Source organism: Oryx dammah, unplaced genomic scaffold (assembly GCF_014754425.2).
Source record: "Oryx dammah isolate SB20612 unplaced genomic scaffold, SCBI_Odam_1.1 HiC_scaffold_8, whole genome shotgun sequence".
In the NCBI taxonomy this organism is placed as follows: Eukaryota; Metazoa; Chordata; class Mammalia; order Artiodactyla; family Bovidae; genus Oryx; species Oryx dammah.
This window is the reverse complement of record NW_024070192.1, coordinates 14,579,406-14,591,571: the sequence shown is the minus strand read 5'-3', so window position 1 is coordinate 14,591,571 and position 12,166 is coordinate 14,579,406. Positions and strand designations below refer to the sequence as shown.

Here is a 12,166-nt window from a genome sequence, read left to right as displayed (position 1 = left end):
AGGACGAGCTGTGAGGCTTCCCTCACCTGTACACTGAGGAGTCGCTGCTATTTTAGAACGAACGAGTGTCTGGCTAAGGCCATGTGGGAGTGGGAGGAAGTGCTCTGCTTAGCGCAGGGATGCAGAGCGCGCCAAATGCTCGAGAATTTGGTGCTCTCTCTTCCCATAAGATGGGAGCATCTCTCAGTGCAGCTCAGGACCCGCCAGGGGTAATGACAGCACCTGCCAGGGACACAGCATACCTGTGCTGCAAGGGGCCTCCCAGGTCTACCGGCCAACAGGAGAGCCCTCTCTCCAAGAACCCCCGACTCTGCTCAGAAGCAGAGGGCACTCCTCATCCCTAGAATTTCCTGAAGGCCTCCTTGGGGGCGGTATCACAAGTTGGTGGAGGCGGGGGCTCCTGAGATCCAGGGCACCGACCTGCTGGAGGACCTCTGGGCTGAGCCAGGGCAGAACCTTGATACTGTACTTGGGGAAGTCGTGGACCACACGCTGCCGCTGCCCGTGGCTGATCATGCTGAGGTTGCTGCGTAAACCCGACAGGTAGACCTTCCCATCAGCGGAGATCAGAACGTGGCTGGCTTTGACGCTCCTGGGGGTGGGGGGTGTGTGTCACTGGGCGGCGGCGGAGGCCCTCACAGCACAAACCTTTGTCTTCACACGCTAGACCCAGTCAGCTCTCTCCCCTGGGGTGTGTATTATACACATACATACAGATTACCGCTTCCCTGGTGGCTCAGTGTTAAAGAATCCGCCTGCCAAGTAGGAGACTCAGGTTTGATCCCTGGGTCAGGAAGATCCCCTGGAGAAGGAAATGGCAACCCACTCCAGTATTCTTGTCTGGGAAATCCCATAGACAGAAGAGCCTGGTGGGTTACAGTCCATGGGACTGCAAAAGAGTCGGACGTGACTTAGCCACTAAACAACATATATATACATATGTGAGTACACATATACATACATATTATATATACATGAACATGTTTTTCTGTGAAAATTTTCAAACATATGGAAACAGAAAAAACATCATGACCCCATTTACACATTACCAGGTTTTAAAACTTATTTATGTTTTGTTCAAGTTCTCTTTTCTGCTCACAGACCACTCTTCCTCTAGTGACTTCCTCTGCTGCCTTTAATCTGTATTTTCTGTCTGTAGGTGTAATCATAGAGTGTACTGCTGTTTCGCACGCATTTTCTGTTTTGACCTAACGGTTCTGTGTTAGGCAGCCCATATTTCAGGGTTATGTTTCTGAGCTCCACTGTGTTGCCAATGGTATACACCTCACTGTTGCTTCTAACTGCCGCCTGCACTCTGGAGTGGGGTCTGACATTTACTAATCCATTCTTCTAGGAAGGGGCACTCATGTTGACTCTAATCAGCACGAATATGAACACAGATGTCTATGCACACATCCCCTGACGTGCCTGTGGGAGGGCTTCTTTGGGGTGTGCACCCAGAGGCAGCACCGATGGCCTCGGGTCTGAGTGACGCTGACTGGCTGCGTGGGGCCACCTTCTACCATCTGGATGGGAGGCCCACCTCCTCACCGCACTAGTCCTCACCCAGCGTCTGAATCCCTGCCAGGGCCCCCACGGGCATAAGGTGACATCACCTTGTTTTCATTTGATTTTCTGATTCTTGCTGAGTCATGTGTGACTCTTTGTGACCCCATGGGCTGTAGCCCGGCAGGCTCCTCTGTCCGTAGGATTTCCCAGGCAAGAATACTGGAGTGGGGTGCCATTTCCTACTCCTGGGGATCTTCCCGACTCAGGGACCAAACCAGAGTCTCTTAGGTCCCCTGCATTGCCAGGCGGGTTCTTTACCACTGCGCCACCTGAGAAGCCTCGCCAGAGTGTATCTGTTCATATGACCATTATCAGTCTTTTGGGTTTTCCCTTGTATAAACTTCATATCCTTCGCCCATTTTTCTATTGCTTTGCTATCTTTTTCTTACGAATTCACAAAATTGGTTTTGGACAAAATGAACAGCTTCCACCCTCTAATTCCTCTCTTAACTTTGTCCCTGGTGCCCTGTATTAGAGAGAAAGCTTTAATCTTGATATAATCGAATCAAATCCTTTTTTTTTGGCCTTATGTTTTTTGCGTGTAAAACATTTAGAAGTTATGGTACGCCTCGGGGCACAAAAGTATTTCCTTGCATTTCCTTCTGTGTAAGCCTAGAGCTTGCATTTAGGCCTTGCAAACATCTGAACTACTCCTCTGCACATGGAATTAGGGAGAGGTCCTGGTTGTACCATCTTCCCTACCCCGAACTGCTTCTCCCCAACACCATCTACTGAGCCATCTGTCTTTTCCTGAGCCCCCCAGCTGAGGGCTGACTCCGGGAAAGCACACCCCAGCAGGGGTGCTCCAAAGAGGGAAGAGGTGGGTGCAGAGGCCCACGCTGGCTAGTCAGTCCCCTCACACAGTCCTCAGGAAAGAGCTGCTCGGTAAAGAGAAAGCCAGCAGCTTCACACGGACAGGGCAAATGCTCTGCGCCCCCAGCACAGGCAAGGGCCGGACTCGCGCTTCGGTTTAACCTCTGGCTTCACTGACTTCAGCCTTCAGCCGTTCCTTTGAGGGCTCACAATCCCAGACACCGCTCGTGTAAAGCGCGCAAGGCCGGCGAGAGCGAGCACCTGTGCACGTAGCCCATGTGGTGGATGTAATCCAAGGCCTTGAGCGCCCCCTGCAGGATGTAAGCGATGGCCAGCTCGCTCATGCCGTCCATGAAGTGCGTGCAGATGAGGTCCTTGGCCGAGCCTGAGGAAGAGGGCCGACGGGACAGGGAAGGGCAGCGGCACGTGAGCGAGCTGCTGGCAGAGCGCTCAGAACCCCTCTCCGCCAGGACCCCCCCGCCCACTCACCGTATGCCATGAACGACGTGACGACCCAGAGCTCGTTGTCCGCAATGAACGTGGCTCCGTAGGGCAGGATGTTGGGGTGGCTGAAGAGTTTAGAGACATGGAGTTCCCCCTGCAAGCATTGGCGAGCTGCAGTCAGAACCAGGGGGCAGCGGCTGCCCTGGTGGCCCTGTGGCTCAGACTCCACCCTCTGCAACGCCAGGGTTCAATCCCTGATCAGGAAACTCAAGCTCACATGTTGCAACTAAAAGAGGCTGCATGCTGCAACTAAGACCTGGTGCAGCCGAATAAATATTAATAATAATAGAAAAAAAGAACCAAGGGGCACCGAGGAGAACGTGCAAGATGGTAGTGGCAGTGTGAACACTATGGGGACCGAGAATCCCTGGAGCCGCTGGGACCGGGATGAGAGGAGCCAGGCTCTGCTGTCTCTGCAGGGAAGTCAGCCCTGCTCCGCCAGCTTCTGCCTAACTCTGGCTCTGCCAGCCACTCCTAAAGGGCCTGAGAACCATTCCCCACCGCCAGGGCAATTGCTGAGACAGCAGAGGGTGGCAGGGCACTGCCTTAGGGACATGAAAACAGACTGCAGACTGAAGACTTGGGAAGTTGAAAGCTTAGCTCAACCTCAAGGGCCAAGGCACACAACTCTTTAAAATAAGAAAACAACAACAACAACAAAATGTTTTCCTATTGCAAAGGAAAGTAGTGTTAGAAATGGAAATGTGGAAAGAGCGCATTAACAACTACTAAACATTAGAAGAGATTTCTCCAGCGACCTCCGGTTGAGAGCTCCTTTCCTCAGAAGCAGCTATAGAAAGCATAAGACTGATGGAATTCTAAAGTAAATTTGGACAAAAGATGTGAAAAAAAAACTGGACAAAAGAACTGTAGAAACTCCAGGGTCCTGGCCCCTGGGAAATGAGCCAAGGCCAAACAGCCAGCCCCTTCTAACCTGTCCACAGCTCTACAGAATGAAGAAAAGAATCACAGAGCCCAATGTGCTCTTGAACAAACTCAAGTATGTTTTTTTTTTTTTTTCCAAATAATTGAGCTAGGATTGACTTTCTGTCCCACCCTGAGACCCACAAAACTACTCTGAACATATGAACTGGTATTAGAGCACCTTCAGATGAGCTGAATTCAGAAAAACGCTGTACCTGAAGAAGGGGAAGGGGCCCAACCAACACTGACTCAGGCCCTCCTCCCTGCACCAGAAAAGAGCCTGAGTGTGGAGCTTGTCACTTACCAGTGTGTATGTGACCAGGGGCGAGTTACTTAGCCTCGCTGAGTAACAAATACATGAATAAATGAGCCACAGAGAGTCTCTAGAGAAGAGGGAAATACACATCGGGCTGAGCAGTGCCACAGAACCCTTAACACCAAATGTCCGAGATCCTTCACCGAGAGCTTCCTTACCTTCTTGGCTTGGTCCACCTTCGTTTCCTGCCAGCTATTTCAGAAGACAGATGTAAACATCCTTGTAATTACTACTGGGACTAGAGCCCCCCTCCAAGTGTCACAATCATTTCTGATTACCTGTAAGAACGTCACCATCTCGTTGGAGCAAGCCTCGAGGTTAATCCTTCGTACCGTCACATACTCCCCTGTTGGTTTGTACCTTGCTAGATTCACTGTCATCAGGCCCTCGAATCCTTTGCCTAAAAGAAAAGAAGGTCGTAAACAGGGACAAGAGCACCACCAGTTTTCATCTTCTTTAAAGAGACTTGGTTTTAGAATGAATATATGTATATGAGTAACTGAAACGGTTTGCTATACACCTGACATTAACACAACATTGGAAATCAACTATTCCCCAATTTTACAAAAAAGACTTGATTTTAAAAGAAAATTCAAGTTAAAACTTTCACTTCTGTTATGTCTTGATTTTTTCTTCTTCCATCAGTTCCTTCTCAGACAACTATTCTAACTGATGATGGCTCAGGACACCAGGAGCGTGCAGAAAAGAACTGAAAAAGAGCTCCTCTCCTGAAAACGTGATTGATCTCTTTCTCCATACCTCAAAGAAGGAAACCACAGAAGACCCTCCCCAAAAGCCAGCTTTGTCACCACATATCCTGCTAACTGGCTGACACCTTCTGGCACACATTCATCTGGGGTGCTGAAAAGACCACTGCAGTCCCCTGGAGCATGACAGTCCTGGACGTTACCTATAACGGTGAGCAGCTCATAACACCCTCCCTCCGGCAGGAAGCTACTCATGATCTCCGGCTTAGAGAAGGATGCTATCGACTCTGAGCTCGCCTCATTGGTCTACAGGAAAAGAAAAACAGGTTAGTGAGAGAAACTTGGGGACGGGGTGGGAATGGGGAAGATGGTAATTCAGACCCATGAGGAGACTGGCATCTAAACAAACACACAAATTTGGACTCAGGCGCAGTTCCAGCACTGTTTGATGAAAAAGGTAAAGTAAAATCTCACCAGTTCAGTGCAGTCACTGGCACCAATATTAAGAGTACGTGTGAGGGCTAACTACAAATATGGATGGGGATGAGGGTCAGGTGTAGTTGACAGTTGATTTGCTTGTCCTTCCCAACAACTGGCTCATCTCATAGCTAAAAGCTGTGGCTTTAGCTGGGTCATAGCTAAAAGCTCTGAAATTCTAACCTGGGAAAGGATGTCCGGAGAAAGGCATATTTAGAAAAGGGAGATGGGTGGGTAGGGGGTTCTCTTGGATTTCCAGCTGCATCAGGGTCCTATTTTTAAGATCCTGATTTTAAAAAATTCCCAAAGATCAAACGTTGAATCTCACTATTGGCCATAAGAGTCTCCCTCTTGAGCAAACCGAGAGGCCAGCCAAGGGATTTCCCTGGCAGTCCAGTGGCTAAGACTCTGAGGTCCCAATGCAGGGGATCCAGGTTCAATCCCCAGTCAGGGAACTAGATCCCACAGGCCACAACTAAGACCCCATACAGCAAAATAATTTAATTAAAAAAAAAAAAAAAAAGAGGCCAGACTAGTCATTCCCTGACATTTCCAAGGGAAGCTAGAAAACAGCTAACACATGGGGCTACAGGCAGGGAACAGAGCCATCGGGTCTCGGCCCTCATCCCAGAGAGCAGAAGGGACCCGCTCCCCGTGCACTCAGCTGCAGATGAAGCTGGGTCTCAGCCACTTTGGATGCGGGCATCACAGGTGAGGTCCCAATGGGAAATGGCCAAAAAAGTAAATGGCAGGCCAATAGCTCTTCCTTCAGTTCTATAGGCTCAGTGTCCTTCTTCCAGATCTAACTTTATCTGTATTATTTAAGGCCTATCAGTACTTTCCTCTTGGATCCTCTTTTCTTCAGATGTGTGTCTAACTGAAACGAAGACTCTTAGACCAGCTCGTATTTCATAGGCTGCGTTCATAAACCTGCCCTCTGATTAGGAAAAGGTCTTCAAAGACTCAGAGGCTCTTGGCTCAGCATGAGCCAGCGGAGTGTGTGAGTTGAGAAATGTTCTGGTATCACCTTGTGGGGGGTCCCTGACGTTTGAAACACATCTGCTTTCAAAACAACTGATGCTGCCGGGGGTGCAAGAAACCAAATGGGATTTTGTCTCCAGCAGCGCTTACACTAAGAGGAACCCAGTCAAGCAAAGTTGAGCCTTGTCAGCAAAGTGTAGTCTTCATTTAACTGACTTTATATGTCTAAGGTTCACCTATATTGCTGTATTTAGCCACACTGTGTAACATTCACCTTATGAACAACTTCAGTCTACCCTTCCAATGATGATGGGCTTTTAGGGTTGCTTTTCAGTTAGCTGTTATGAACTGTGCCACTAAAAACACACTTGAATGGGTCCCTTGACACATACATGCACGAGTTACGCTAAAGCTTATACTGAGGAGTAGAACTGGAGGTCACAGGGTATACGAACATTTGACTTTAGAAGAAAAATGCCAAATTGGTTTCTAAAAAGGTTATATCAGTTTACACTCTCGCCAGCAATACTCTTGCTCTTGTCAACCCAGCTTTTCCTCAACACTTGGTGTCTTTGGACTTAATTTTTGCCAATCTCTTTGTGGGTTTGATTTACATTTCCGATTGCTAATGAAGTTGAGCATCTTTTCATGTATTTATTGGCCATGTGGATTTTCTCCGGAGTGAAAATGCCTCTGTCTCTTGTCCATTCTTCTATCATTTTTTGATTTCCCCAAAGCGGGCCCCATGGAGCACTGATCCTGGCAGTTAATGCATAAAAAACAGTCTACACACCCAGTTAAGTTACAACATGCAACACACTCCATCTCATGGATGATCACAAGGGGTGCACGCGTGTTAAAGGTTTTGAGAAGTTCTGCAGTTTGACGAAGACTAACACTGTTTAACCCAACATATTTCTCAAAGCTGCCTTGTGTGTCTTACGTCTGTTAAATCTGGGGGAAGATAATTCGGGGAAGCCTATCTGAAGCAAAACATATGGGATAATGCTAAGACTCAAGGCTTAGGGGCCACGGAGAGGCTGAACTTGAACTCAGTCTGTCACTTGTGCCGTGACCCTGGGCAAGTCCCTCTGACCCCTGGGATCTCCATTATCTCATCAGTGGAATAATTCCCACTTCACGGAGTCGGAGTTGCTCTGACAATGAGATGAGATGAAACATGTACAGAGCTCAGTGCTGCTTGGTGGATCACAGGTATTCAGTAAACATGAATTCTATTCTCCTCCCTCTCCTGCTGTCTACTTTTTGGTCGTTCTCCTGTTCCACAAAGAAGGTGGAACAGAGAAAATGGAGAAAACAGAGACTCCTAAATAGAGCTTGATCCACGGTTAAGATTGGTTTGCTTTTGGTTTTTGCATGCAACTGTGCTTTCAGATGCTTTGAAAACAGATTCCAGGATCACTTAACAGCCCCTGCAGCTTCTTCAAAGTCATCTTCAGACCAGATACTGGTTACTACAGGCCAGGTGCCTCAGGCAGCTGAGAGAGATTCAGACCATCGAGGAACAAAACAGAGTAGCGGATCTGAGCAAAAAGCCTAAGCCGAGAGCCCCACTGTGGAGGAGACAGCCATCATAACCTTGAACCCGAAACCTGCTACACATATTCTCACTCTGCTTCGCTGTTTTCTCAAGTATCAATCTACCCTCAGGAAAATCAGGGTCGCCAGTTAACAGAAAATCGAGGGGGCTGCTTTCAGACCCAGCCCCTACTCTGGCCTCCGAGGTCCACCTGACTCGGCCGCTGCCTCACTGCCTGGACTCGCTGCACCTGACCCCCGGGAGCCAGTGGTCGTAGCCAATGTGCGCCAGCTGTCCCTTTGTCTGGATCACTCCTGACCTGCTCCTTCCCTGCCCTCCCCATCTTCTCACCGATGCTTCCTCCTCACCTCCAAGGCTGCAACTTAATGTCATCTATTCTAGTCAAAGGAAAGCAGGCTCCCAGTCACTTTATTACGTCACCTCGCTTCTTCTCCCACACTGGGATCACTGGGATTTTCTTTGTGGGGATCACCGCAGCTTGTCTACTGTCTGTCTCCTATGCTAGAATATAAGCTCTGTGCAGACAGGGCCTGTCTGTCTCTTCACCAATGTATTCCCCGATGCATACAACCATGCTGTCATCTACTTAAAAAGGATTCATTTATGGGACTTCCCTGGTACGGTGTGGCCAAAAAAAGAAAAAAAAAAAAGAAAACTTAAGCCAACATTTGAACTCAGGTTTTCTGCCCATGACCTTGTTATTCCCATGGGTTGAAGAGGAGAAGCAAATGTACCAGCCCGTTCCACTGGAGACAGTTCAACAAACAGACCTAGGCTGTGAATGCCAGCCCTCCTACAACACACCCCCTAGCTCCTGTTACCAGGGGAGAACTCTGCAGATCAGAATCCGACACCTGCATGTGAGAAAGCACCGTGTATTTTAGCAGCTAACAATATGGCCCCGATGAGAACAAATCTAGAACGACTGTTTTAAGGTCTCTCCTCTGATCTCTAGGCAAAATGCCTTGTGTTTCTCTAATTTGAAGGACTGTGAAAGAGGACTGTGAAAGACACTTGAGTCCTGAGATAACTTTTTTTTAACATGCATTTTAAATAACTCCCTTTAGAAAAACTACAGATGGGATACTTTTTCTTAAAACTACCCACCTCCCTTCTCTTGCCAAGAGTGCATATAAGACATACTACCTATGCACTAAAGCCATACTTCTGTTGAGCTTAGGTAAGGAATGATTCATTTAATTACTCATATGATTAGCTTGTAACCTGACAAACATATTTCAACTGTTGACTACAGAAAAGTAGTTTAGAGTGTTTTAGAAAATGGAATTCTTTAGGTAACTGGGAATATGAATGAGTTCGCTGGGCAGTTTGGAATTTTATGAAATGAACTAGTGCTGACTGCTTGGCCCCTCTACCATTCTGTCCCCAACTGCCTGGAAATGACCCTAAAATGGAGACTTTCTGGGTTGTGGATGTTCTACAGTCTGAACTCAGAGAGAAACTGATCTTTATTTAGGAAAACAAACAAAGGCAATAATATTTTGAAAGGAAGAGGTTTGGTCTGATTTTCCCACAAGAAAGGCAGGTTAGTCCATTATACTGTTTCAGATTTAGACGAGGTCAAAATTCAGATGAAAAGGATGAGATATGAAGTCCTTTCTCTTTAAACATAGCATGGCATAGTTTTATTAGTGTAATGTGTAATCTCAAATTGCCTAGAGAAAGAAACTAATTCAATCAAAGTCTTTTCTTAGTTTCCCCTACCGTGAAAAGTAATTTGTTCATTCTGAAGCATTTGAAAAATACATAAGCTACTGATATCGAGAAATGACCATTAAATAACCTTGTTTAAAGAATATAAACCAAAATGCAATAAAGCACACAAAGATATTATCTATGAAATGCCCAACAAATAAGTACATTCAACCTCCCACAGGTTTCACACAGGATGACTTTTGGTATAAAATCAGCAGCAGAGGAAATATAAAAAACTATAGACACCTGGCGCTGTACTCTGGAAGAACACCCAACTGTTTGTATAGGGCATGTTTTTGGTCTCCTGACTGGAAAATATTCGGATCTGACAAACAGGCACTGCCAAGCAAGCTTCACTCAAAGATAAACTCCTAAAAAAAATAAACTCCTAGTCAGCAGCATTATCTTTCACCCACCTTGGAGCTGCCTGCAAAAGGCACCAAGGTTGTCACTGGAAAAGAGGAAGAGGTCTATGGAGAAAAGGGCTCTGATTCTCTCACTGATTCACCGTATCAGAAACAGCTTGGTTTGCTGCTGTTATTCCCATTGGTAAAATAAAGTAGAAGAGTCAGAAGTGGGGCAGGATTCTTAAAACTTCTGCCAATAAAATAATACATTTTCTGTTTTGTATATTAAAATCTGGGGTTTTGTTTTTAAAGTAGATTTGAAGTCCTGACTTATAATCTAGACAGAGATCTATATTCTCTCTGTGGACTGAAATCTATTATTAATTGACTAAGGACAGAAAATATAATACCACTAGACACTGCAAGATAACCACATTACATTGTTGAAACTTTCTCTCTCTCTTCTTTTTTGGAGAGGGCGGGCAGGTGATTGGGAGAGCTAGGAGGGGGAGGAGAGAGAAAGAGTGCCTGGGATGTTTTTTAAGTTTTCAAAGTACACATCAGAATCTCTCCAGGGTGAAACCTGAGTCCCCACAAGAAGAATGATATTGCAAATAAAACTCAAGGGCAGACAAGCGGAAATGTAAAATGATAAGCCAACCAAAAAACCAAACAGAGCTCCACAAGTCAACTCCATGCAACAGCCATGGTGCAAGAGCCTAGGAAATCACTTACTTTTCTCCGAGTGTCACCCGGAGGCTGCTCTGGAGTAGAGAAATTGGTTGTTGGCATTTTGTGTTTTTGGCAGAAGACACACCCACATTCAGAACAGCAATTACTGCACTTAGAACTATATTTATTAATAGAAACCACTTAAGTCATTTATAGCAAAAACTGCCTGCAATGCTACATATAAACACACACACACAGAGATTCACAGTAAAAATGCTGCAGATACACAGGGGTTTTTTTGTTTTTGTTTTTGTTTTTTTTGGAATACACAGGGTTTTAAACATGAATCTATGGCTCTTCAAAACTTGGCAAGACTCTTTATTCTACGGGTATTCTTTACTGAGTATGACTCAACTGCTATAGTTTCAGTTATACAATTACTTTCCATCAGCAAGCAATATTACTTTCAATAGGCTGGTTTCAGGCTCTTACACTTTTATAAAAATTCATTATAAAATTATAGACATTGTTGATGATTTCCCAGGGAGTACAGGAAATAAAAAATAGATTTGCCAAAAAAAAAAAAAGACAAAAAAAGTTTTAATACAGCAACCTGTGTTTGTGGGACCATTACTGAATTTGATTCTTCAGTCAGATACATCCTGTTCTGAATGAAAATAAAGCAAGGGCTTTTGGGCCCTCTGCTATGCCTGGTGAACATGAATAAAGCATAGGACAGCTTAAATAACTTTCTGCTCCAAAAGAGGACAACTTCTGTATCTGTGCTTTTTATTTTCTCCATTCTGAAAAATACCCGAAGTAAAGATTCTAACTGTAAAGGACTGGAATGATTACACATCTCCAAAATATCTGCAGAGTAAATTAGCCTCAATTTATCAAAATAAGATTTTTGTGTGTGTGCCATGGATCAGTTTCCTGGTTTGCCATTTGTATACCAGGAGTGGTTGCTTAAGACAGGCTTCTTACAGTCAAAGATAAGAAGCCAGGTGAACAGGTGAAAGGAAATGAAACCCAGTCTTCATAGAGCAGAAGGCAAATCCCAAGCTGTATCAACCTGAATATACACGTCATTAAGCTGTAAACAATATACAGAACAATTTCTTCATCTTCCTCAGATCAGAGACTAGGCAATTATCAAAAGACACCCAGAAATTCTACACTCAAGACACCGAAATCAAAATCCATTCATCTAATTCACATAACCAGAATATTTTAAACTAATATAAACTGGACTTCCAACTCAATTTTCATCAATGCCAGTATTTACTTTTAAACCATCGTGTTACCATTAGTGACGGGAAGAAAATGAGAATGGGAGCAGATATAGTATTTCTGTTCCATAAGCCTTGCTTGTATTGTGTAGATTATTTTTATTGTTTATAAATCAAAACAAAAATTACTCATTTTTCTAAACTCTCATTTGTCTTTTACACAACCCTTTGACAAAGTTCATGAATAATTCAACTCCAGAAGTTTTCTGAGTGGCATTAGGGAAAATAAATTAATAGGTACCACCTGGTAACTAACGTGTTTGAGTTTTCAATTACTCAAGGCTTTC

At 45.2% G+C, this 12,166-nt stretch overlaps 1 protein-coding gene across 13 annotated transcripts in view; it reads right to left on the bottom strand.

The window, feature by feature from the left end:
- STRADA (STE20 related adaptor alpha) overlaps positions 1–12,166 on the bottom strand; it is a 30,796-nt gene that overhangs the window by 7,410 nt on the left and 11,220 nt on the right. For 6 of the 13 annotated variants that reach the window (XM_040245008.1, XM_040245007.1, XM_040245005.1 and 3 more), the window contains exons 4-9: positions 10,651–10,679; positions 5,037–5,139; positions 4,405–4,526; positions 2,872–2,980; positions 2,644–2,767; positions 421–592 (exon numbers count right to left, since the gene is read on the bottom strand). In XM_040245008.1, the coding sequence (XP_040100942.1) occupies positions 421–592; positions 2,644–2,767; positions 2,872–2,980; positions 4,405–4,526; positions 5,037–5,139; positions 10,651–10,679 (659 nt within the window). Of the gene's footprint in view, positions 1–420; positions 593–2,643; positions 2,768–2,871; positions 2,981–4,404; positions 4,527–5,036; positions 5,140–8,272; positions 10,626–10,650; positions 10,680–12,166 lie in introns of those variants that run through there. The other 7 variants (XM_040245015.1, XM_040245011.1, XM_040245012.1 and 4 more) reach the window with 2 other exon arrangements.